Consider the following 27,933-nt stretch of genomic DNA (forward strand, 5'->3'; position numbering starts at 1 on the left):
TTCTTGTGGGAAGCAAATACCTCATAAGGACTTTCATTCTTACTGTATTCCTTGCCTAGGCTCTGACCACGACATTGCTAGTTTTGGGTTTTGTGCTAGATTTAACAAACGCACTATTAAGCGTCAGTACGATTTTGCATTTCACTATTTTGGCAAAAGATTTAACTATACAATGTCATCAGATAGCCATCCTACTACCGGAATTCACAAGAAACGCAAAGAAAAAGAAAAGGACAGGCATCCGAGGTCCAAAACTGACAACGAGGCTTCTTCTAAGCCAGTCGCCAGTTCTCAGTGAGGCGCTTTCACAGCCCCTGACGCCCGCTACTTTAGAGCCGCAGGCCGCTTCCCAATCCCACGTGGAGCCGAATAGGCCGCTGGAAACTCAAGTTATTGGAACCTCTGAAACTATTCCCTCAGATAGGTCCCGAGCCGCTGAGCAGGCATCTGCTTCTGAGGGTGTTTTCAGGCCTACACAGTTATATGTTAAAACGACTTCAGCTTCAAAGGCAAAGACTAAAGCACGTCTAAAGACAAAGAAATAAGTACAACAGCCCCACGGACAGGCCTCCATGCCTAAAAAACAGATGCTCAAAATGGCCGAAGACCTAATTACATTGATCAGGGGTTCCCACCCCCCCCCCCCTGATAAGAGGCCTAGGCAAGAGAAAAAATATGAATCTTCAGATCAGGTTTCCATTTCTTCTGATTCCTCTTCTGATCGGGAGTACTCTCTTCCTCCCTATGAGGATTCTGATGCTGAAGAATCTATCCCTTTAGCCTCTCCTCCTGAGGATTATTCTTTTGGGGAAACTCTGCATACCATGAGGGAGCATTTCCACTGGGAGAGCCAAGATTATTCAGAATCTAAGAAAAGGCTCAGAGACTTCCTTTTACTACCTCAGCACAGGCCCTTTGCTATTCCACCTGTGTTAGACATTGTAGATGATGTATTTTCAGAGTCCACTCTGACTCCTGACTCTTTACCTCCAGCTTCTGTTAAGACAGACAGATACTACAGGGTTCCTGATTCACATAAATTCCTTTCCAAAAACCATGCTGCTGACCCAGGAACTATCTCTCAGGGTCCCAAAGGGGTTAAGGCTTCCACTGCAAAAAAAAACTACTCCCTCTGACATGGATTCTAGGGCACTGGACAGATGGGGAAAAAAGATTTGCACTTCTGCTACTTTAGCTGTAAGGGCTTTAAATTGTCAGTTTCATATGCTCAAATATCAGCAATATATTATGTCACTGCTTAAACAGAAAATGTTGATAAATTCTGAATGTGCAGAAAACAAAGAAATGCAGGATTTATTGCATGCAGCTGAACAAGTAGGAAAGCATACCTTGCAATATGGTTTTGATTCTCTGGAGGCCTCCTGCAGGGCTGCAGTTACGGGTTCTGTCATTAGGAGGCATGATTGGTTAAAGGAACAAAATCTACCAGATCATGTTAAGGCAAAATTATTAGATGCTCCATTACAGCATGATGCTTTGTTTGGTGTTAAAGCAAAAGAGGTGTTAAAGAAAATGGAGGACAAAGCTAAATCTATGCAAACAGTCAAGGATTTCTTACAGCTACAGCCACCAAGATTTAGCAGACACTGGCCTACAAAGAATTGGTCCTTTCCAGTGTCAGACAGGCCACAAAGGGGCAGATACAGACGCCCTAGAGGCAAGATCCCAGCCCCAAGGTTTGTACAGGTCTAAACAATGGGGTGCTTCTACCCCCCAAAACTGGAGAAGACAAATCACAGCAATAGAGGAAACAGTCCCAATGACTCCCCCCTGCCTGCACCAATCACTTATCTTCTGGCAGCACCTTTAGGGGAAAGCTAGCACTTTTTTCTCAAAATTGGCACATAATAACCCAGGACAAATGGATCTTAAACATAGTGTCACAAGGCTACAAGTTTCACTTCCATACCGTGCCAAGGGCAAACGGTTGGACAGACCTGCCAAAGCATCAATGGGCAGAGTCACAAAAACAAGTCTCATCCCTCATGGATATGAGGGCCATTCAACAAGTACCAGAGCAAGAGCAAGGGCAAGGATTCTATTCAAGACTGTTCTTGCTACCCAGAAAGGACAAAGCCTGGAGACCAATACTGGGCCTATCTATTCTAAACACATATCTGGATATTCCAAAATTCAAAATGTTGAGACTACAGCAGCTTCTACCCATGTTGGGCAAGAAGGCTTGGCTTGTGACTTTAGATCTGAAAGAGGCGTACCTGCATGTCCCAATCAGACAAACATGCAGAAGATACCTCAGATTCAAAGCTGGCTCAATGCACTACCAATTCTCTGCACTGCCCTTTGGCTTATCTACTGCGCCCAGGGTCTTCACAAAGTGCCTGGCCCCAGTAATTGCATTCTGCAGACAAAGAGGAATACAAATATATCTTAACTTGGACAACTGCCTCATTCAAGCAGAGAACAAGGACATTTTACTACAGCATCTGGCATTTGTAAAGAGATTACTACCATGCCTAGGGTACAGTCAACGAACAGAAGTCAAAACTAGTACCCTCTCAAGAGATAATATTCCTGGGTGCAAGCTTAAGTACAACTGCCCAGATGGCTTATCTCACGCCAGACAAACAAAGGCAACTGACTACCTATTTCAAAATGTTGCCAACAAAGGCCCAGTTATCTGCAAGAAAAATTCTGCAAACTTTGGGCTTCATGGCATCCTGCATTCTACTAATTCCATATGCAAGACTGCATATGAGGAAACTTCAGTGGTACCTAAAAAGTGTTTGGACTCAACATTGCCACAGCCTGGAAACTATAGTTACTCTCATTTCCTGCCTGCAGCAGGAGTTTCGATGGTGGGCTAAGGCCTGTCACCAAAACAAGGGACAGCCATTCACTCTACCCCCAGCCATACAGACATTAACAACGGATGCATCGGATTATGCCTGGGGAAGCCCACATAACAGGAAGATGTATTCAAGGCACATGGTCCACAAACCAAATGCATCTACATATCAATCAAAAAGAGATGCTAGCTGTTCAAAATGCCCTGACAGCCTTCAAGGACTTACTAAATCCAGGACAACTACTGATAAAGACAGACAATACCACGGTCATGTGGTATATAAACAAGCAGGGAGGCACTCATTCTTACCCCCTTTGCAGACTGGCCATGACTTTGTGGGACACAGCATTGACTTACCAAGTACATCTGCAGGCACAGTTCCTGCCAGGAAAGATAAATACTCTGGCCGACAAACTAAGCAGAAACCTCATGGATCCCCACGAGTGGAAATTGGATCCACAAGTCTTCAGCATGATAACAAGGAAATGGGGATGTCCGGACATAGATCTATTTGCCTCACCTCACAACTGCCAACTAAAGAGATTCTGCACAAGGACTTATCACAGACAAGCATGGAAAGTGAATGCCCTATCTTTCAGCTGGAAAAACTTAACAGTATATGCCTTTCCTCCTTTGCCTCTCCTCCCCAAGGTAGTCCTAAAGGTCAGACAGGAGAAGCCAAAAATGATACTGATTGCCCCAGACTGGCCATGCCTCCAGATGGAGACCAGGAGAGCTAGTACTAGAAAATCATATGCTGGAAAATGGAAGAGATTCTATGCTTGGAACCAGGCACAAGTAATTGACACAGCTGTACCAAATATTCCTCAGATTTTGCAATACTTAACTGAGATGCTGGACAAAGGCCTATCCTTTACATCTATAAAAATTCATGCCTCTGCCATTTTGGCTCATTACAATACAAAGCCACCAATCTTTTCTCATCAGTTATTAAGGCAGTACCTCAGAGGCGCCAAACATTTAAGGCCTCCAAGGAGATCATCAGTACCCGCATGGGACCTCAATTATGTCTTAGAAAAACTCACCCTACTTCCTTTTGAGCCAGCTGCTACAGCTGATATAAAGTTTTTATCTTGGAAAACAGCTCTGCTCCTAGCAATAACTTCTGCAAGACGAGTCTCAGCTACAGGCACTCATGGATGTGGAACCTTTTATCATTTTTTTATCCAGACAGGGTTTCTATGAGGACAAACCCGACTTTTATGCCTAAGGTAGTGTCCAGTGTGGCCCTTAACCAAACTATTCATCTGCCTACCTTTTATCCAAACCCATAGAATAAGGGGGAGTGAATTCTGCATTCTTTAAACATACACAGACAGCTACACTTCTATTTGAACAGAACCAGAGCTCTCAGAAAAACAGAGCAATTACTAGAGGCATATGCTGCAAGATCACAAGGAAAGGCTATCTTAAAGCAGACTATTTCAAAGTGGATAGGCCACTGCATTCGTTTCTGCTATTCACAACATGGCAAGCCAGTACCTAAGGGCATTAGGCCACATTCAACCAGAGCAGCAGCCACTTCAGCAGCCTTCCTCAGGGGAGTACCAACCAAAGATATTTTAGAGGCTGCTACTTTGAGTTCAGTGCACACCTTCACAAAGCACCATCACTTACCACTCTACTCTAAATCCAGGGCAGGCTTTGCCACTGCAGTGCTGCAGGGCCTAATAGCTGCTCCTAATGCTATTTAGCTCCAGCCTCCCAACTTTAGCTTTGGGATTCAACCCAATTGTAATGACTGCAACAGTGAAACACGAAGAACATAGTACAGTTGTGTACACTTACCATAAGTGTAGATGTTCAGGTGTATTCACTGCTGCAGTCCAGGTTACCCACCCGCCATCACCCATATCTTTGCTGGATCTTATCTGTACTTCTCTATTCTATACAACCTATGTGGTGTATTTACTTGTAGATGAAGACAAAATATTTCTTTGGTGCATGCATGTTTTATTGACATATTTTTAGCCTACCGTTTTGGGGGCACCTGACATCTGGGGCAAGAAAAACTGAGGAAAATGGCATTGGCTGCATCTTTTATACCCCTGGCGCACTGACGTCAGGGAAGAGGTGACAGCAACCGACGCTGGACCTAACTTTGGAATTCAGGCCGACTGAGGGTAGCCTGCCAGCAGGATAACCCAATTGTAATGACTGCAACAGTGAATACACTCGAACATCTACATTTATGGTAAGTGTACACAACTGTACTTTTTACTTTTATAAAGTTGCAGAATGTATTCAAAGATCACTGAAGTGGAGAAAGGAAAATTTTCCAATAGGTGTGTCTGCTGGTAGTGGTATAGAAAGTAGGCAAGAGGAGACTAGATTTGCACTTTCCATCTGTCTCTGTAGGCAGCCATATTAGCAAAAGAACAAAGATATTCAGAGCAAATAACTCAGGGTGGAAATGTCATATAGTGGGATGAGGCTAAGCAGAAGCTTGACTCAGGTTACAGACTGCCTTCCCTGTCAGGGATTGATAACAGAGTGTAAGCAAAGACAAATGGATAGGGCAATGCTGAGCGAAAGACCACATCTGAGTTTTAGTTGAGTCTGGAATAGAAGCTGCTTCTAACGTGATAATTACTAGGGCATATCAAATATTGTACAACTATAAGAATACATCAGAGGAGGTTAGAAGGGACCGGAAAAAGAGAATGAAAAGCCAGCTTACAAAAGTGCTAAGTATGCAGCAAAGTCCAGAAAGTTTAATATTTGTGCATGGGAAGTGGTTGCATAGGTATTTTATACCTTTTATAAACTTTAGAGGATTTTTCTTTGATAGGGCAGCCACTGTGGTGCAGCAGGTAGCGTTGCCGCCTCACAGCAAGAGGTTCTCTGGTTCGACCCTCGGCTGGGGTGCCTTCTGTGCGGAGTCTGCATGTCCTCCCTGCGGTCGTGTGGGTTTCTTCCGGGTGCTCCGGTTTCCTCCCACATCCCAAAGACATGCTGTAGATGGATTGGCCTCTCTAAATTGGCCCTAGGTGTGAGTGTGTGTATGTGTGTGTGTGTGTGTGTGTGTGTGTGTGTGTGTGTGTGTGTGTGTGTGTGTGTGTGCCTTCTGTGGAAGGTTGGGCGCTGGGCTGGCAATTCGACCCTGTAAAACTCCACTGCCAATCATGAGCGGACAGGTGATCCGCTATGGCAACCCCTAACTGGGAAAAAGCCGAAAGAAGAAGAGGATTTTTCTTTGATAGACAGCAAATACTGATGTTGTGATGGGGAAGCTTTATAACAACTGAGTGAAGTACTTTTGTGTTCATATCAACTAACTGCATTAGACCTTTCTTTGATCCGCACCTACCCTTTTCTAAAGATACCACTTCCAGTTCTTGTACCTCTGTTACAATATTCACTGTTTGCTTGGTTGCACTCTAGTGAGTGTAGAGAAGAACTTAAGTCATTTGTAGGCCTCTGATTACTGTAGAACTTTAGTGTGTATTCTGCTATTGGCCAGCCAGTGGGTTGTTTGAATTTTTCTAAGCTTTTTTGCAGTGTTATAAATTACATGGGTTTGCTCTTCTTGTTGCTCGTTCAATTAGAGCTGCTCATTGCTTGATGTCCTCGCCAGTAATTATGACAAATTTCACTGCATTTGGCTAAACTACCAGCTTTATAGCAACTGGATAAAGTACTTTCACATTCATGTTGACTTATTCTGCAGTGAGAGTAGAGAAGAACCTAGTAATTTCTAGGCCTTTAATTACTGTAGAACCTTAAAGTGTGCTTTTAAACTATTGGCCAGTGGGTTGTTTGAAATTTTTTTAAATCTTTTCTGCACTGTTATTAATTTCATGTATTTGCATGGTGCCATTCATTGTGCAGCAGCAGTTAATCACACCCTGTATAGATGCAGGCACTCAGACCCTAAACTTTCTGATTTTAACTGACTTTATAAAATCCTTGTGTACCTGTTAGTGTTTTAGTGATTTGCATAAAAAGGTATGTTGTTCTTAGACTGATGGTGCTCTAAATCCTACAGGTGCCACTTCTCCTGCAGCTCAAATTAGCTAACATCTGGAATCATGGATCAGCACTTTCCATCCATCTCTGCAGCCTTATCAGTTGAATTGGACATCCTGACACAATGTAGCAATTCTCATGTTTACAGAAAAGCACCTACTACCAAAACAAATCAACATGATGTGTGAGAGATGTAGTTATGTCATGCCATTGGAGGCAAACCTCTCAAATAAAGCCACTACATATAGCAAACAATTTGTCAGAAAAACACAATAATACACTATACCTACCACATAAACCTTACATATGCTGAGGGTATTAAAAGTAACCTACCTAAACCTGAAAGGCCTCCTAAACATAACTTAAGAAACAAGTACCCTTAGGAGCCTTACAAGCATTCAGCTCAGGCAGTACTCATGGTAAAACATGCATCTAAGACTGACAGGTCTCATCTCAAAAGCCCATAAGGCAAACTTCACACAATCCAGTAACCTTGACATAGGTGACTGAATAGTTAGACATACTGCTGCAACACTCAGCAGGCGAAGCAAGGAGAGGGTCATGGTCAGTTGCCTGTCTGGTGTCAGGATTCGCAACATCATGCTTGCACTCAGGTCCTTATACCACAAGTACACATGTAACACAGTCATAGTGCATGTGGGAGTAAATGAATTTAAACGTACCTTCCTGGACTACATGAAGAGAGACATAATGGAGATCTTGGAATATGTGTCTGAAGCAATTATGAACCTATCCTTGAGAAGCATTTTACTGTCACCAAGAGTGATGCTGCAATATGAACAAAAGATTATTGACTTCCAACAATTAGATTGACAAGGGAAGCTAAGCCAAGGGGTCCAATGTGTATTAGTCTGTGAGGAGATGATAGATGGCGCAAACTGATTTGCCATTGATGGTTTGCACCTCTCTCCCCAAGACTTTTGTATATTGGCTTAAACCTTGACCAATTTGTTAGTCTCCTTTTTAGGTAAGACAAGTCTTCAAAAGCTTCCTACATAATGAAACAAAAATCTGGGTAACATAACGGTGTTGTTGCAAAATGCTAGGAGCCTTAGCAAAATCTGCACTTCCTACAGACATTCCTTACTCTGGAATGCATCAGTATATGTATCATCAGGGAGACCTGGTTCAAGACCTTTGAATGCACCCCATCACCGCAGGGTCTCACAACCTCTGTACACTAGATGAAGGCACTAAAAGGGGAGGTGTCTCTGTATTTGTAAAACAAAATTTAATTTCCATAGTCATTAAACATGAGAATGACCTAGTACTCATCCATGCCCAATTTACTATTAACAAAACCCCTTATGACATTATAGCTAACTATAGGACCTTCTGTGCATCCCCCTCCTCTGGCCAGTACTACCTACCTGACAGGTATGTAGTTCCTGTGTATTAAGCTAAGCATTGTTCTCCTAAGTTAATACCCCTTCATTATTTGGATGAGTTGTACATCCCCTAATATATATGCCCAGAGATTTCTGGACTTCATAAATATGTTCTGGACCAGCTAGTCCGTAGTCCAATTAGGTGCAACAAAATCCTGGACTTGGTCCTCACCAGTATGTGACAGCTCTTTTCCCCACCAATTGCAATCTCCCCCCTCATCAAATCAAAGTTTGATATGAGGCAGAAATGACTGCCTAGGAAAAAGATAACCAAACAGCCTTCTTTAACTGTGTTAGAAACCTTAGAAAAAAATGCCCAGCAGTGCACAAAGCCATTAATAAATGATATTACATACTCTGATCCAGAGGACATAGCTAGTTTTCTAGCAGTCAAGTTTAGCTCCAACTTTCACCCCTCCCCTCACAATTCCAGATTACGTACTTGCATGTACACCCAACTCTCCCAATAAAAAGTCCTTAAAGCACTTTCTGTGGCCAACAACACTGCTTTGATGAGGATAGATAATGTAGCAGGATGTCTGCTGGCCAGCCAGAAACAGTACCTGTCCACTCCCCGCAGATGCTTTTCATTGTCAGCCTCCAAACAGTCTTGGTGCCAGACAAAGGGAGGACAGCAACTGTCACCCCCTTGCACAAAGGTAGGACATCAGTGGACCAGGGTAAATACAGATGTACAAGTCTGACCAGCCTCATTTGCAACCCTATGGAAAGGATCATTATGGAATTAATAAATAAAGACGTAGGTAACCTACAAATACTTTACCCAAGTCAGTTCAGTTTTGTTAAGGGTATCTCCTGCCTATTTAACTTGTGGATTTCCTTGAGAAAGTAACTGAAGCATTGGATGAAGGAAAATCAGTATACAACACCTATGTAGATCTTGCAAAGGAGTTCAACACCATCCCACATTCTGGTGTCATTGATAAACTCTCCCAGCTTAATGTTAATCCCTATGAAACTCATTGGAAAGGAAATTGTGTCACTAATAGAACTCAAAAAATTAGGGTGGGCAGCCCTATCTCCTCCAAAAGACGTGTCACTAGTAGCATACCCAAGGGTTTAGTCCTTAGGCTTCTTTTCTTTGGCATCTACTTCTTGGAGGTCAAAGCAAATTTAACAGGTTTGGTTAACCAAGTTTGCTGATACCTGTAAGCATGGAGCCATCATGAGGGTGTTTCCCTAACGAATAGCTAGTGTCAAATCCAAAGACTAAAATTAAATGCCAAAAAATGTATAACAGTATTCTTTGGAAAACAAGACTCCCCTTGTAACTGTCGCATCAACACACTTAATTGATCCACTAGTTAGAGACCTAGGAACCTCTCTAGATAATGAACTGTCTTTCTACCTGTGTGTATCCACTATTGTAAGAAAGTCCTTTTTCATTGCATAGCTTGTTAAGTGTATAGAGACCAGGGATGTGATCATTCCAATGTCTGGCACTTTTTTTAGGCTGATCGTTGAGTATATTGCCCCTTTGGTATGTGTCTGTTCAAACACTTGATACAACTCAAATGACCAAGATGCTTTCTCACTAAGAAAATCTAAGGTTAAAGTCATAAAATCTACACTGACGAGCTCAGTGCCTTGTCCCTCTTCTCAGTATCTTACAGGTTACTGAGGGGTGATCTCTGCCTCGCATACAGAGCCTCAATATGCCCTATCCTTTCAGACCTACTTCAAATTCGCAAGTCCAGTGAGAGCATTGACACCTGCTCAGGAAAGCTGAACCTTTTTACATAAATAAAACACGTTGGAGGGATAGATGTGTATTGCAGAGAAAAAAAAAGCACTTCTTTGGAATCATCTTCCTTTCCACATAAAGCAGAGTACTTCTCTTATTCTGTTCAAAAGTAATGGGGGTGATTGGAAGGGTAACTGCAAATTTACCCCTGATTTAGCAAATGGATAGGGGCAACATGTAAATCTCTTCCAGGTTCTGGGTTATTTATACTTAAATACAAGGGCTAAACACTTAATGGGAATGTGTGGCTAGGCTCATTAGAATCCTTATGGATCAATAGCCTATTAAGTACCTATGAACTGTAAGACAGAAGTAATTAGCTATATGTTTTTTGGGGATGTACAGAGTTGAAAAATGAATAATTCTTTATAGAAATGTCACTCATTGGAAGTTCTAGCTTTGCTGGAGTTTTCATTTTATTTTTACTGATTGGTTTTTCAGTGACCTTCTCACTCATTGTTTTAGTTTATAGAAATGCTAGGGAAATTGTTGCAACTAAGTAAGGAAATGAGACTTTTAAGGTAGAATATAGGGTCCAGATTGCCTAACATTGTTAGGCCTTACTAAGTTTAATGCCACTGGATGCCAAAAAGAACTCTAAAAAATTGAAGCCAAAGTCTGTAACTAAAAGAAGTTCTGTATACTGTAAATGAGATAAAAAAGGTGGAGGTGTGATGTTTAGAAAGGGAAGGAGTACATTTCATATAGGTATATGCAATCTGATGGAACAATGCATGCAGCATAATGTTCAGGAAGAGGACTGATGGTTAAGGGAAGGCATGAATTGAACACTTTGTGTAGTATTGTACTGAATGAAAATTGTTAAAAGTAAAAAAATTGTATTCTACATGACTATAGCAACAGAATCCTTTTGCTGATAGTTTATATAGTTAAACCCATGTTACAGCATAAAACATGCTGATTTAATGACAATGCTAAAACACATGCTTCAGGGCTTAGATGATGGAATGTGGAGATTAGTAAGCAGGAGTGTAGTTCAAAGGACAGGAGGTATGAGGGTGGAGGTGAGAAACTTTTTTTTTTCATTTGAGCAATTATCTGAAGCAAAGATGGATTTATGAGAAAAAAAGACAAGACAAAATAAGGGACATCCCAAGCAAGTTTTAGTCAAAAAGTCTGGACCAGGATTGGAGGAACTGCTTGATTTAAGAAGTTACAGACGATGAGGTAGCCAAAATATTAAAGATTCAGAGAGGGGTAAAACACCTGGGATGGATGCTTTACCATTAGAAATGTATGTAGAAATTAAGGACAGATTTATATATAGCTTTACTTAACTAGTTAATTATGTAAAGATAGCGTCAGAAATCCCTATAAACATGATATCAATTAATGGTTATTCGTAAACCAAGCAAGGATCCTTCATGGGTCGTATCTTTTAGATCAGTATAGATTCTTGATCATGACTGCATGTTATTTATTACACTGACTGCCAGAAGATTAGCTTGCATCAACCCATTGATTAATTTGTGGCAGGGAAACTGTGCACCAGATGTAACCCCCAGTGATAACTTATTAAAAACAAGTGTGTTAACAGAAGATGCCAGTAAAATCAAACAAACACTGGTGATTACATGTCTGGACAAAGAAAAGACACTTGAAATAGTTTATTGGCAGTATTTGTTTTAAGTACTTTACTGCGGTGGTGGTGCTGCAGTAGCGTTGTCGCCTCACAGTAAGACGTTGTCCTGTTCGATTCTCAGCTAAAGCATCTTCTGTACAGAGACATGCGCGAATGGGCGTACCTTCATTGAAGGTTGTGCGTCAGGGCTGGCAACTCTGCATGTAAAAATCTACTGCTAATCATTAGCGGACCGGAGTTCCGCTGTGGCGACCCCTAACCGGGAAAAGCCGAAAGACACAACAAGTAATGGGCTTTTCTGAAGGATGTAATATTTATATTACCCGCTAATTATCCATTTTTTAAAAGCAACTTCTGTTCTTGATTCAACTAAAAACTCTACCACAGCAGGTCTTTCACTTAGGATTCCCCTATCCCTTTCTCTGCCTGTACTCATGTGGATTTGGGAAAGTGTTGTCCTAACTTCTAGATATGCTACAAAAGTGAGAAAACTTGAGATTTTTTTTTTTAATAGAAAGTCTTCCTGAAGTTTTTTTGCACTCTCACAAGATTCTGTAGAGTGTACTGGAGTGTTACACCAGTCTGTTGGACATGTGAAACTAATCTAACAGTTTTTTTTTTTTTTTTTTTTTACATATCTTTGACTTGGCTTATGGGGGAAGTACAGTACTTGTGTAATATTATTTGGACAAGAAAAATACATAATCTGAGAATGTATGTAAATAAATAATTTGGATAAAATAGAGGGAACAGTGAAAAAAGGACAAGGACTTTTTTGGATTTATTTCTAGCTGTGAAAAAGACAGTCAGCCAAAAGTGGAAAAGAAACGAACCACTGACATAAGAATACATCAAGCAAACTGTGAAGGAGGTATAAAGGGACTTTTATCACCAAATGCCAATATTTCAGAAAAAGCATGTTAGAATAGATGTGTTGGACATTGCAGAGGCATCTAAGTAATGAATAATAATGTGATGTGAAAGTTATTATATGTTGCGTATTGAAAATTTGCTTTTTTACTTATTTTTTTAAATTTTGATGTGGTGTAAAACTTCTATGACAATAGAAAGGGCAGTGTGTTGTAAATTAGTATTTTATCGTATATTATGATTGGTTAAAATGCTGTAGGTGAATTGGACACACTAAATTGGCCCTAGGCGTGAGTGCGTGCGTGTGTGTGCCTTCTGTGGAAGGTTGGGTGCTAGGATGACAACTCGACACCATAAAATTCCACTGCCAATCATGAGCGGACAGGTGATCCGCTGTGGCGACCCCTAACCGGGAAAAGCCGAAAGAAGAAGATTATGATGGGTTAAAAAAAGGGTTATTGGTAAATTGGTTACCTCAATACAGTTGTCAGTTGGAAAAAAGCACTTGTTCAGCATTATTTGGACCCTGTTTAAAGGAAGAATAATGTAAAATTAATTAATAGTCTGTATCAAGTAAAACTGTAACAAGATTATTACTTTTATTTGTGTGTACTTTCTTACATGTTCAACTTAGTATTAAAAATGATTAATGATTGTGATTCCAACATAAATGTGTCTTTTAATTGGAGTGAGCCGAATATGCTTTCCATACCTCAGAGATAGCTTTGACATAATATACTGAGACTATACTGATCCTTGAAAATTGATTGGTTTATATGTTATGGTGCTTTTTCATTTCTAGGTCAGATGAGTGGGTCCTGAAAGGGATATCTGGTTACATATATGGTCTTTGGATGAAGAAGACATTTGGTGTAAATGAATACAGACATTGGATAAAAGAGGTACATTACTGTGCACACACTGTATTTAATTTATGAAGCAGTGAATGAAGGTGCATTGACAAGTAATATTGTCCATCTGAGCTCTTATTTTACTGTTGTAAATTGCTTAAACTACATCATTGATTGACTTGTTTGTAGTTTCAGTATTTAAGCAAAGCTTGCTTTGCATTTGTATGTTTTAAATGTTTCTTTACTGCAAATGTTAGTGTGATGTACATTAGTATTGTTGCAGTTGCTTTGATCAGTATTACATCATCATCATCCCCATCCCCCTTTTTCTACATGGGGTTGGGGTATCGTGCTGTCACCACCTCTCTCAATTTAATGCCACACTCCTGCCATATTCAACATTCATGCCTGACTGTCGCTGATCATCTTTCTTTGCTGGATGTCCTAGTTTCCTATTACCTTCTTCCTGTCTGTTCTAAATCTTCTTCACCAGATTGTCTTCTGCTTTTCTGCCCATGTATCTGAACCACCGTAATCTGTTCTTTTTAATCTTTTCTGCAATTGGAGCTACTTTGGCTTCTGCTCTTAAGTCCTCATTTCCCATCTGTCCCACAGTGTACATCCTACCACCCTTCTAAGGCACTTCATTTCCATCGCCTCTAGCTTCTTCATCTGCTCTGCCTTTACTGCCCAGGTTTCTGTACCATACAGTAGTAGTCACATGTTTTTTACACCTTATTTTTCTGATTCTTTGGCATTCTTCTGTCATATACTACACCTGAGACTTTATGCCAGTTGGCTGCAGCCCTTCTTATTCTATCTTTGACCTTTTCATTCAGACTTCCTTTCTCCTCAACCACCCCTTCCAGCTACTTGAAGCTATTTACCTGTTCCACTGTCTTCCCTTCTGTCTCAGTTCTCAGCTTCTTCTGACTTCCGCAGTTTTCTGTCATTACCACTGTCTTATCTGTGCTTAGTTTCTTCCCACGTGCCTTCAGTTTTGCATTCCATTCCCCAATCCTTTGCTGAAGTTCTTGCTCAGAGTCTGGCTGTAATGCCACATCATCTGCATACTACAGCAACTATGTTGATCTGTCCCCTCCAACCTGTTTATTAATGTAGTCTATTACAAGTGTGAACAGCAGTGGGCTAAGAGTTGAACCCTGGTGGACACCCACTCCCATGGGGTACCCCTCTGTGAGAGCCGAACACTGTTCGTACTTGAGTCATTTTGTCCTTGTACATAGCGTGCACTAATTCTACCAATGTTGCTGGGAATTCAGATCACTACAGTACTGCCCAAATCATCTTTCTTGGGACCATGCCATATGCTTTCTCCAAGTCTAGGAATGCCCAGTTGGACTCTTTCCTCATCTCTAGCGTCTTCTCATCTATCTGTCTCACTGCAAACATTGGGTCAGTTGTGCTGCAGCCTGATCTGAATCCAAACAGCTCATTTCCCATCTTATTTTCTACTGCTCTGCATATCCTTTTATCAATCACTCTCTCCAGAACTTTCATGCAATGTGATAGGAGTTTGATGCCTCTGTACTGCCCAGAGTTATGGATGTCCCCTTTCTTCTTGTACACTGGCACAAGTATGCTTATTCTCCAGTCATTTGGGATACTCCTTTCTCTCTACACTGATATTCCTATTGCATTTCTTCCCTATCTCACCCAGCATCTTTATCATATCTGATGTGACCTCATCTGAGCCTGCTGCTTTCCCCTGATTTAATTTGCCTTAGTGATATCCTTACGTCTTCTAGGGTGGGAGTCTCTTCTTCTCTCATAGTAGGCTGTTTCAGGGGCAGCACAGCTTCTGTGAGGTTTTCTTCATCCAGAAGTAGCTGGAAATACTCCTTCCATCTGTCTTTGATGTCCTGTGGATTGATGAGCAGGTTGTTGCTGGCATCCCTTATGAAGGATGTCTGACTGTCATCTTTATCTTTCTGCCTTTGCCTTGCAACCTGGTACAGTTTTTTGTGCCACCTGCTGAATCACTTTACAGAAGCATGTAGAGCATCTCCAATGCCCTATTCTTTGTTATTGCAACTCCTTTCTTAGCCAACCATTATTCCTTCCTAGCCTAGTCGGTCTTTTCTGTCTCCCACTTTTTCCTGCAGTCCTTCTTTTGATGACTTCTTGGACTTCTGCTTTTCAGCACCAGTTTTCCTTATGTACCTTATTTCCATATCTGGCTTGGCCACATATCTGTTCTGTAGTCCTCACACATGCTGTTTTGAGGAGCTGCCATTCTTCTTCAACTCCATCTATTTCCTCCTTTTCTTTGGGTCCCAGAGCCCTGAGTAATTCCTTGAACTGCCAGTCAACCTCTAGGTCTAAAGCCTGGATGTTCATCGTGTTACACTGCTGCAGTCATTACACTTGGGTTATCCTGCCGTCAGGCGGTCCCTCAGTCGGCCAGAGTTCCAAAGTCGTGGTCCGGCATCGGTTGCTGTCGCTTCTTCCCTGACGTCAGTGCGCCAGGGGTATATATCATACAGCCAACACCATTTTCTTCAGTCTTTCTTGCCGCGCGGTGCCCGAAGGAAAAGCAGTTCGCAAGTGCCGGTCGGCCGACTCCTGAGATTTTCAATTCGAATTTCAGAACCAAAGTCTTCTATAAAGCTAAGTACCCCATTGGAGAAACTTTTTCTTGCCTCAGACCGATGTCATTAAAAGTTAATAATTGTATTTCTTGTGAGAAGCAAATACCTCATAAGGATTTTCATTCTTTCTGTATCCCATGCCTAGGCCCAGACCACGACGTCACTGGTTGTCGATTTTGTGCTAGGTTTAACAAGCGCACTATTAAACGTCTGTTTGATTTTGCTCAACATTATTTTGGTAGAAAATTCAATTATACCATGCGATCGGAACAACCGACGACCGGGATACACAAAAAGCACAAAGACAAGGACAGGCATCCGAGGCCCAAAACTGACGACGAAGCCTCTTCTAGGCCAGTCGTCGGTTCTCCGGTTTTCAGCGAGGCACCTTCGCAGCCCCTGACGACTACTTCTTTAGAACCACAGGCCGCCTCCGACTCCCACGTGGAGATGGCTGGGCCTCCAGATACTCAAGATTTAGGCCCTACCGAAACTAACCCTTCAGAGGGATCCGGAGCAGCTGAACAGCCCTCGGCTTCAGAGGGTGTACTCAGACCTACTCAACTAACCATCAAATCTTCTGCAAAGGCTAAAACACCTTTAAAAACAAAGAAGCAAGTTCAACATTCACCAGGACAGGCCTCCATGGCTAAGAAACAGATGCTAAAAATGGCCGAAGACTTAATTACTCTGATCAGGGGTTCCCATCCTCCTCCTGATAAAAGTCCTAGGCAGGATGCAGATTATGACTCATCCGACCAGGTGTCCATTTATTCGGATTCCTCCTCAGACCAGGGATACTCTTTACCCCCTTATGAGGATTCTGATGCTGAAGAATCAATTCCTTCAGCCTCTCCTCCGGAGGACTACTCTTTTGGGGAAACTTTACATACCATGAGAGAGCATTTCCATTGGGAGGGCCAAGATTACTCAGAATCCAAGAAAAGGTTCAGAGATTTTCTTTTATTACCTCACCACAGACCCCTTGCTGTTCCACCAGTGTAGATATTGTGGATGATGTGTATTCTGAATCCAGTTTAAATCCTGATTCTTTACCTCCTGCTCCAGTTAAACCAGACAGATACTACAGAGTCCCTGACTCTCACAAATTTCTTTATAAAAGCCCTGTCGCTGACCCTGAAACTATTTCCCAGGGTCCCAAAGGGGTAAAGGCCTCTACAGCTAAAAATCCAGTTCCTTCTGACAGAGATTCCAGAGCATTAGACAGATGGGGGAAGAAAGTATATACATCTGCAACTTTAGCAATGAGGGCCTTAAATTGCCAGTTTCACATGCTTAAATATCAGCAATATTTGATGTCTCAAAACAAAAAAATGCTTCCAAATTCAGATCTTCCTGACTATAAGGAAATGCAGGATTTATTGCATGCAGCTGGAACAAGTGGGTAAACATACTTTGCAATGTGGTTTTGATTCATTAGAGGCCTCCTGTAGAGCAGCAGTTACAGGGTCTGTCATTTGAAGACATGCTTGGTTAAAAGAGCAGAGTTTACCAGATCATGTTAAAGCAAAATTATTGGATGCACCTTTGCAGCAGGATGTTTTATTTGGAGTCAAGACAGAAGAGGTATTAAAGAAAATGGAGGATAAGGCAAAATCTATGCAAACGGTGAAGGATTTCTTACAGGTTCAGCCTCCTCGATTTAGCAGAAATTGGCCAACACAAAATTGGTCCTTTCCAGTTACAGACAGACCTCAAAGGGGTAGATACAGACGTCCAAGAGGCAGAGGTCAGCCACAAGGTTCTTACAGGCCTTGACAATGGGGTGCTTCAACCCAGAAAGGAGGGGAAGACAGGCCACAACCTTATAGAAAACGGCCTCAATGACTTCCCACTTCAGCTGCCAAGCACCTCACTCTTGGCAGCCCCCTTGGGGGGGGGGGGACTAGCACTTTTCTGTCACAATTGGCATATGATCACCAAAGACAAATGGGTTCTCAATATTGTATCTCAAGGTTACAGGTTCCACTTTCACACTCTGCCAAGGTTAAAAGGAATGCCAAACCTGCCACCAAATCAATGGGCAGAGGCTCAAAGACAAATTACAGCACTCATGGACATGAGAGCTATTCAAAAGGTACCAACACAGGAGCAAGGACCAAAAGGTACCAACACAGAAGCAAGGACAAGGATTTTACTCGACACTCTTTCTGGTTCCCAGAAAGGACAAAGCCTGGAGGTCCATTCTGGATCTTTCTTCTCTAAATACTTACCTGGATGTTCCAAAATTCAAAATGTTGATGGTACAGCAGCTTCTTCCCATGCTGGGCAAGAAAGCTTGGCTCGTTACTTTGGACCTCAAGGAGGCATACTTGCATGTCCCTATCAGACAAAATTGCAGAAGATACTTCAGATTCATTGCTGGTTCAATGCATTACCAATTCTCTGCACTGCCCTTTGGCTTATCTACTGCGCCCAGGGTCTTTACAAAATGCCTGGCACCAGTAATTGCATTTTACAGACAAAAAGGAATTCAAATGTTCCCATACTTGGATGACTGCCTTATTCAAGCAGAGAGCAAAGACATTCTTCTACAGCATCTGGCGTTTGTAAAAAGATTGCTAATTTGCCTAGGGTACACAGTAAACGAAAAGAAGTCAAAACTAGTGCCCTCACAAGAGATAATATTCCTGGGTGCCAGCTTAAATACAATGTCCCAGATGGCTTATCTCACGCCAGACAAGCAAGGACAACTGACTCAATATTTTCAATTGATGGCAACAAAAACCCAACTCCCTGCAAGAAAAATTCTGTAGACCTTGGGGTACATGGCATCTTGCATACTATTAATTCCATATGCCAGACTGCATATGAGGAAACTACAATGGTACCTAAAGAGTGTCTGGTCTCAACACTGTCACAGTTTGGAAACAGTAATACCACTTATCCTTTGCCTTCAACAGGAATTTCGATGGTGGGCTCAAGCCTGTCACCTCAACAAGGGACACGCTTTCACTCAACCCACAGCCAGGCAAACACTGACAACAGATGCTTCGGATTATGCCTGGGGAGCACACATGGCAGGAAAATGTATTCAGGGCAAGTGGGCCGCAGAACAAAGGCATCTTCACATCAATCAAAAAGAGATGCTAGCTGTACAAAATGCCCTTATAGCTTTCAAGGACGTTCTGCATCCAGGACCACTACTACTAAAGACAGACAACACCACATTTATGTGGTACATAAACAAGCAAGGGGGCACTCATTCATATCCCCTCTGCAGACAAGCCATGAACTTGTGGAACACAGCTCTAACTTATCAAGTTCATCTGCAAGCACAATTCCTGCCAGGAGAGAAAAACACTCTGGCAGATGACTTAAGCAGAAACATCATGGATCCGCACACAAGGACTTACCACACACAAGCATGAAAAGTGGATGCCCTCTCATTCAGCTGGAATAACCTACAAGTATATGCATTCCCACCATTGCCTCTTCTTTCAAAAGTACTCCTAAAAGCCAGACAAGAAAAGCCAAAAATGATCCTGATTGCCCCTGACTGGCCACGCAAGCACTGGTACCCAATCTTAAAGAACTTAGCACAAGGTCCACCATGGATTTTGCCTCAAATCCCACATCTTCTGACTCAACAAAACAATCGGATACTTCACAGCCAGCTCAAAACTTTAAACCTGGCTGTATGGCAGATTCCTTAGTCAAGCAAACAGTGCCTCTCTCTAAAGCTGTTATGGATGTCATTTTGGAGGCCAGGAGGCCTAGCACCAGGAAAGCCTATTCAGATAAATGGAAGAGATTCTGTGCCTGGAACCAGGCTCACAGCCTTGACCCTCTTGTCCCGAATATTCCTCAGATACTACAATATTTAACTGAGATGCTGGACAAAGGTCTATCCTTTTCATCCATTAAGATCCACGCCTCTGCCATCTCTGCTCATTACAACACAGACCCACCCATTTTCTCTCATCCTTTGCTAAAACAGTACCTCAGAGGGGCTAAAAACATAAGACCACCCCGTAGAGCACCAACTCCAACTTGGGACCTCAACTTCGTCTTGGAGAAATTAACTTTACCTCCTTTTGAGCCAGCCAATTCAGCAGAATTAAAATATGTCTCATGGAAAATTGCTTTGCTTCTGGCAATAACCTCAGCACGAAGAGTTTCAGAATTACAGGCACTAATGGCAGTGGAACCTTTCTCCATTTTTCACCAAGACAGGGTGTCTTTAAGAACAAACCCTACTTTTATGCCAAAGGTGGTATCAAGTTTGGCTCTAAACCAAACTATTCACTTGCCAACATTTTATCCAAATCCCCAGAATAAAGAGGAGAGACTTCCGCATTCCTTGGACATACACAGACAGTTACGCTTCTACTTGGACAAAACGAAAGCTTTCAGGAAAACTGAGCAATTGTTTGTAGCATATGCTGCAGGAGCACAGGGAAAAGCTATTTCAAAACAGACCATATCAAAATGGATAGGGCACTGTATACGTTTCTGCTACATACAGCATGGGAAAGCTGTACCTAGCAACATTAGGTCTCATTTCACCAGGGCTACAGCCACTTCAACTGCCTACCTCAGAGGAGTACCTACCAAGGACATTTTGGAATTTGCAACTTGGAGTTCTGTGGATACCTTTACCAAGCATTACCACCTGCCTCTTTACTCTAAATCCAGAGCTGGCTTTGCCACTGCAGTGCTGCAGGGCCTTATAGCCACCCCTAATGCCTTATAGAACCAGACACCCAACCTCAGCTTTGGGATTCTACCCAAGTGTAATGACTGCAGCAGTGTAACACGATGAAGATAGTACAGATGTTCTTCGTCTCACATTGCTGCAGTCATAACCTGTGGGTAGTCCGCTGTCCTCGGTCGGCCCGAATACCAAAGAGTTAGGCTGGCGTCGGTCATGGGTGCCCGGAGCTGATGTCAGTACGTAGTAGTACTTAAGCGCATGACCGACGCCATATCCCCAGTCTTTCTTGCCGCGTGGTCCGAAGCAGAAGCAGCATTTGCAAGTGCCGTTCGGCGTTCTGAAATTTTCAGTTTCGAGTTTCAGACCAAAGACCAAGTTGGGCTAAGTACCCCGTTGGGGAAAATTTTTGTCTTTTCTTGCCTCAGTTAATCCGGATGTCAGAAAAAGTCAATAATTGTATTTCTTGTGGGAAACAGATACCTCATAGGGACTATCATTCTCTCTGTATTCCTTGCTTAGGGCCTGAACACGACGTAGTCGGGTGTCGCTGGCGCTAGATTTAATAAGCGCACCATTAAACGCAGATTAGACTGTGCTAGGCTTGTTTTCGCAAGCGGTGTAACTACAACATGCCGTCGGATCCTCCGGCGCCGCTACCGCAAAAAAGCGAAAAGATAAATCCTTAAGGTCTAAACCGCATGAGTCGTCCGTTGCGGACGCCGGTTCTATGGAATCTACGGTTGAATCTGTGGATCCAGCCGAGGTCTCGGCTGAATCCCAGGGGGAACCTTTAATTTTGCAGGAGTTGGCCTCTCAGGAGTTAGGTCAGGCCGAGGGTGCTTCTCAAGTTTCTGTGGTTCCATCCTTACAAAAGGTTATTAGGCTTTCTACTTCAGTCACTAAAGGCCCTGCTAAGGCTAGACCTGGTATATCTGGAACGGGCCACAGCCCTGGTTCTTCGGGCTCTGTTCCTAAAAAGCATATGTTGAAAATGGCAGAGGATTTGATTATTTTGATCAGGGGTTCTATGCCCCCTCCAGAGAAGAGGCCTAGGGTGGAGACAGATTTAGAGGGAATGGAACATTCCTCAGATTACTCTGAGTCCTCAGCTGAGGATATTCAGGATTTTCCTCCCTATTCTGATTCGGATGTAGAAGATTCCTGTCCTTCTGCTTCACCTCCAGAGGATTTTTCCTTTTCTGAAACCTTGCATTCCATGAGAGAGCATTTCAAGTGGGAAGGTCAGGATTTTTCAGATTCTTGTAAGAGGCTTAGGGAATTTTTGTTTTTGCCACAACATAGACCTTTGGCAATTCCCCCTGTTTTAGATGTTGTTCAGGATGTTTTCTCTGAAGCTTCCCTTAATCCTGATTCTTTACCCCCTGCCCCTGTCAAGCCAGACAGGTATTGCAGAGTTCCAGAGGCACATAAATATTTGTATAAGAGCCCTAGAGCTGACCCGGAAACTATTATCCAAGGGCCTAAGGGTGTCAGGGCTTCTGTGGTTAAGAATCCAGTTCCTTTGGATAAAGATTCTAGAGCGTTGGATAGGTGGGGTAAAAAAGTGTACACCTCTTCTACGTTAGCTATGAGGGCTTTAAATTGTCAATTCCATATGCTGAAGTATCAGAACTTTCTGTTAGGTCAATTGAAATCTAAGGTAGATGCTTTATCTGAGGGTATAGAGTGTAAGGAATTGCAGGACTTGGTTCATGCTTCAGATCAGGTTGGTAAACATTCCCTGCAGTGTGGCTTCGATGCCCTTCAGGCTTCTTCCAGGGTAGCTGCTACTGGTTCAGTTATTCGTAGACATGCCTGGCTTAAAGATCAGAATTTGTCAGAGCATGTTAAAGCTCGGATTTTGGATGCTCCCCTTCAATCTGAAGTTCTTTTTGGTTCCCCTGTGGAGTCAGTTTTGAAAAAGATGGAAGACAAAGCTAAGTCTATGCAGACAGTTAAGGAATTTTTGCAAGTGCAGCCCCCTAAGTTTAGCAGGAATTGGCTTGCAAGAGGATGGTCTTACCCTTCTTCAGATTTTCAGTCTAAGGGCAGGTCTAGACGTGGTAGGGGCAGGGCTCACGCTCAGGGTTCTTTCAGGCCTAGGACTTGGAGTTCTCCTGCACAATCTTCTGGTGAGGGCAGGGGTCAGCCTTTTCGTAAACAGACCCAATGACCTGTATCTTCAGCTGCCAGATCCTTCCTTTCTGGCAGCTCCTCTAGGAGGAAAGTTGGCACTTAAGCAAAATTGGCATTTGGTCACCCAGGACAAATGGGTGTTGGACATAATAAATCAAGGCTACAAGTTTTATTTTCACACTTTTCCCCCTTTCAAAGGCATGCCAGATGTACCTCCTCGGCAAAGGCTGGAGGCTCAGGAACAAATTTCTTTGCTTTTACAGATGGGGGCAATCCAGGTGGTACCTCCGTCAGAAGAAGGCCTAGGGTTTTATTCTCGTCTATTCCTAGTGCCAAAGAAAGGAAACACTTGGAGGCCAATTCTGGATTTGTCCATTCTCAATACATACCTAGACATTCCAAAGTTCAAGATGTTAACATTACAGCAACTTCTGCCTCTGCTAGGCAAAGATCACTGGATGGTAACTCTGGATCTCAAAGAGGCCTATCTTCACATTCCTATCAGGCCCAGCTGCAGGAGATTCCTGCGTTTTCGGGCTGGCACTTCTCATTATCAGTTCTCTGCATTGCCCTTTGGTTTATCTACTGCGCCCAGGGTGTTCACAAAAGTTCTGGCTCCTGTAATAGCTTTCTTAAGACTGAGGGGAATACAAATTTATCCTTATCTGGACGATTGCCTGGTTCTTGCTCAAGACAAAGACAAGTTACTTCAACATCTACAGTATGTAATGGCAGTTTTAAGGTGCCTAGGGTATTCTGTGAACGAAACAAAGTCCAGTCTAGTACCCTCTCAGGACATGTGCTTTCTGGGTGTGAGACTGAATACAGCCTCTCAGATGGCTTTTCTGACCCCGGACAAACAAAGAACTCTTCATCTATACTTCCAGCAATTAGCAGTACTGTCCAGGCTGACTGCAAGGACAGTCCTTCAAGCCTTGGGGTTCATGGCATCTTGCATTCTGGTACTTCCCATTGCCAAGCTGCATATGCGGAAGCTACAATGGTATCTCAAAAGTGTATGGACTCAACACTGCCACGATTTGGACACTGTCATTCCAATAATACCTTGCATCCAGAAGGAATTCACCTAAACAAGGGACTCTCTGTGACCCGACCAGAGGCGAGTCAGATCTTAACGACGGATGCCTTAGACCTGGCTTGGGGAGCGCACTTCAATGGGAAATGGATTCAAGACACGTGGCCTCCCAAACTACAGCATTTGCATATCAACATGAAGGAGATGTTAGCAGTCCAGTTTGCCCTGATGGCTTTCAAGGCCCTACTTCAACCAGGACAGGTGTTGATACAAACAGACAACACTACAGTCATGTGGTACATCAACAAGCAGGGGGGGGACCCATTCTTACCCTCTTTGCAGACAAGCTATGATATTGTGGGAGACTGCTCTGGGTTTGCACATCACTCTTCAAGCACAGTTTCTGCCAGGAGCACAAAACTCCCTAGCAGATGTATTGAGCAGACAAATTGTGGATCCCCACGAGTGGAAATTGGATCCTCAGGTATTTCAACAGTTGACAGTGGCTTGGGAACTCCAGACATAGATCTGTTCGCTTCTCCTCTAAATTTCCAACTACCAAAATTTTGCACAAAGATGTTTCACCCAAAAGCTTGGAAAGTGGATGCTCTATCTTTCAGTTGGAACAACCTTCACATCTATGCTTTTCCTCCTCTGCCTCTCCTTACCAAGGTTCTCTTAAAGGTCAGGTGGGACAAGCCTTGCATGATTTTAATAGCACCAGATTGGCCACGACAGCACTGGTATCCTCTGCTGAGGAGTTTAATTCAGGAGCCCCCTTGGCCTTTGCCACAGCTTCCTCACTTGTTGTCCCAGTCAAGCAGTCATTTGCTCAATGTCAGGGTGCAGTCCCTGCATCTAACGGCCTGGCGTATTCTGTTTTAGAGCCTGTGGGTTCTCAGCTTCCTCAACAGGTTTTAGATGTCATTTTGGAAGCTAGGCGGCCCAGCACTAGAAAAGTTTATGCTGATAAATGGAAGAGATTTTTTCTTTGGAGCACGACAAAGGACTGTGATGTCTCGGTACCTAATTTGAGTTTTACACTGCAGTACCTTACTGAGTTACTAGACAAGGGTTTGTCATTTTCCTCTGTGAAGGTTCATGCTGCAGCTATTTCTGCTCACTATGATTGTGACCCTCCTTTATTTTCTCACCCTTTGTTTAAGCAATTTCTTAGAGGGGCAAAAAATATAAGACCCCCATGTAGAGCTCCTACTCCTTCCTGGGATCTCAAATTTGTGTTGGAGAAGCTTACTTTGCCTCCTTTTGAACCTGCAGCTACGTCTGAATTGAAGTTTTTGTCTTGGAAGACTGCCTTTTTGTTGGCCATTACTTCTGCTAGAAGGGTATCTGAATTGCAGGCTCTCATGGCAGTTGAACCCTTTCTAATATTCCATAAGGATAGAGTTTATTTGCGTACTAACCCTACTTTCATGCCAAAAGTGATTTCTAATGTGGCCTTGAACCAGTCTATCCATTTGCCTACCTTTTATGCTGATCCCCAAAATAAGGGGGGAAAAAATCTTGCATTCTTTGGATATACACAGGCAGTTACGTTATTATTTGAGCAGAACTAAGGAGTTCAGACAGACTCAACAGTTATTTGTTTCTTTTGCTTTGGGTTCACAAGGGAAAGCTGTTTCAAAGCAGACTATTTCAAAGTGGATTGGTAATTGTATTGCTTTTTGTTATTCTCATCATGGGAAAGATGTTCCTGCTGGGATTAGACCTCATTCCACTAGGGCTACTGCCACTTCTACTGCTTTTTTGAGGGGTGTAGCTACTAAGGATATTTTGGAAGCAGCTACTTGGAGTTCAGTTCATACTTTTACTAAACATTACCATCTCCCTCTTTTCACCAAGTCCAGGGCTGGGTTTGCCACTGCAGTCTTACAGGGCATGTTAGCAGCCCCTAATGCTTTTTAGTTTACCAGCCTCCCTTTTCCTTTGCTTTGGGATTCTACCCACAGGTTATGACTGCAGCAATGTGAGACGAAGAACATAGTACAGTTTTGTACCTACCATAAATGTAGATGTTCGAGGATCCACATTGCTGCAGTCCTATTTTCCCTCCCTCCTTCCCCTCTTTGGTTTGGGGGGGTTGTTGTTGTTTGTTGTTATTGTTCCTTGGGGATAATTATTATTTTCTCCTTTTGTGGCTCTGGCCTTTTCTTTTTAAGGCCTTCTGACATCTGGGGCAAGAAAGACTGAGGATATGGCGTCGGTCATGCGCTTAAGTACTACTACGTACTGACATCAGCTCCGGGCGCCCATGACCGACGCCAGCCTAACTCTTTGGTATTCGGGCCGACCGAGGACAGCGGACTACCCACAGGTTATGACTGCAGCAATGTGGATCCTCGAACATCTACATTTATGGTAGGTACAAAACTGTACTTTTTGTACCTACCATAAATGTAGATGTTCGAGTGTATACACTGCTGCAGTCCAGGTTACCCTCCCTCCTACCCCTCTTCCTTGCTGGTACTTATCTATGCCTTCTACCCTTTACAACGTATGTGGTATATTTGCTGGTAACTGAAAATTTTTGGTTTCATTTTTTTATGTATGTTTTATTAGCAGTTTGCATTGCCTACCTATTTGGGGGCACCTGACATCTGCGGCAAGAACAACTGAAGAAAATGGCGTCGGCTGCATCTTGTATACCCCTGGCGCACTGACGTCAGGGAAGAAGCGACAGCAACCGACGCCGGACCAAGACTTTGGAACTCTGGCCTACTGAGGGACCGCCTGACGGCAGGATAACCCAAGTGTAATGACTGCAGCAGTGTATACACTCGAACATTTACATTTATGGTAGGTACAAAACTGTACTTTTCTGTTGACCTTAAAGTCTTCTCTGACCACTGCTTGCAGCTGATTGTAGCAACCAGTGGTTTATGCTGTGGGCTTATTGTTTCACTGGGGATGATTTTTTTCAGTCATTGATTCTACCTCAGTGTCCTTTCCTTGCTAGGAGGAAGTCAACCAGAGTTGTATGTTTGTCACTCTTGTATGTGATCTTCTGAACCATATGCTGGCTACTATCAAGCCATTGCCAGACAGAAGTCTAGAATGGCCTCTTCTCTGTTGCTGCACCCTTGTGGACCTAGGCAGTCCTCATGTCCTATTCTGTCTGTCTCAATATGCGCATTAATGTCACCCATTGCCCTGCTTTATCTAGTAGGCCCCGCAAGTACTCTCTGAATGCACTCTTTTCCTCACTATCACAACCCTGCTGTGGGCCATAGGCTGATGTTCTGAATTCTGCCCTGTCATTACACTGACGTCTGCCATGAGTCTCTCACTAATTCTGATGATGCCTTCTGAAGCCTCTCTCTCTCACCACAGTTCCCACACCATTTCTAGCCTCTCCCCCTCCTGAGTAGTAGACTCTGGATCCCAAACCAAGTGGCTTTGCTGCATTGCCCTTCCATCATGTTTCTTGGTTACACAGGATGTCCAGCCTCCTCTTTATCATCATGTCATCCACTTCCAAGCTGAATCCTGTCAGTATAGCAATTCTCAGTTCATGTTTGGCAGATTGATAGGTTTTATGTCCAGCTTTCGCTTAACAGAACTATCCCAAGTAACCCAAGCTTGGCAACTAGTATAGTATCGTATAGCTTATTGACCCAGGGCTGCTGGGCTTTATGGCGGGCACACATTGGCCAGTAGGGACACACACACCCCTCCCACCATTAGCAAGGGTCCCTGGTGTAGATTGAAGTAAGCCAGCAACATTAGTCAACATGACCGACTCACTTAGAGCCATAGCATGCAGTCTGTAATCCATGTTTTCCTATATAAAGAATACTGCTTTACCACAGATGCCCAAATTAGTTGGTCTGTACATCTCTTCCCCCTATAGGGCACTATGTAGAGTCTGTGATGCTGCCCACAGCTCCGTTCATTGGTGAGTTTGAGATGGAAACACTCCGCATGTTTTTTGGAGGTGGGAGGAACCTCACAGAGACATAGGGAGAACATGCAAACTCCAAACAGGCATTGATCGGAGGTCAGGATCGAACCTTGTACTTTGTGCATGGGAGGTGAAGACCTTAACCATTATGCCAACTGGTCTCCCTTATTACACACTGGTACTTCATTACTGTTGTTTTACATATAAGTTTCTGAAAACCAAAGTACATACCAT

General features: G+C 43.0%; 1 protein-coding gene across 1 annotated transcript in view; it reads left to right on the plus strand.

The window, feature by feature from the left end:
* TAF2 (TATA-box binding protein associated factor 2) overlaps window positions 1–27,933 on the plus strand; it is a 2,150,018-nt gene that overhangs the window by 875,042 nt on the left and 1,247,043 nt on the right. The window contains exon 9 of the mRNA XM_044066916.1: window positions 13,267–13,366. Coding sequence (XP_043922851.1) covers window positions 13,267–13,366 — 100 coding nt within the window. The remainder of the gene's footprint in view (window positions 1–13,266; window positions 13,367–27,933) is intronic.

This window comes from Protopterus annectens, chromosome 3.part1 (assembly GCF_019279795.1).
Source record: "Protopterus annectens isolate FY-2018-M chromosome 3.part1, PAN1.0, whole genome shotgun sequence".
NCBI lineage: Eukaryota > Metazoa > Chordata > Ceratodontiformes > Protopteridae > Protopterus > Protopterus annectens.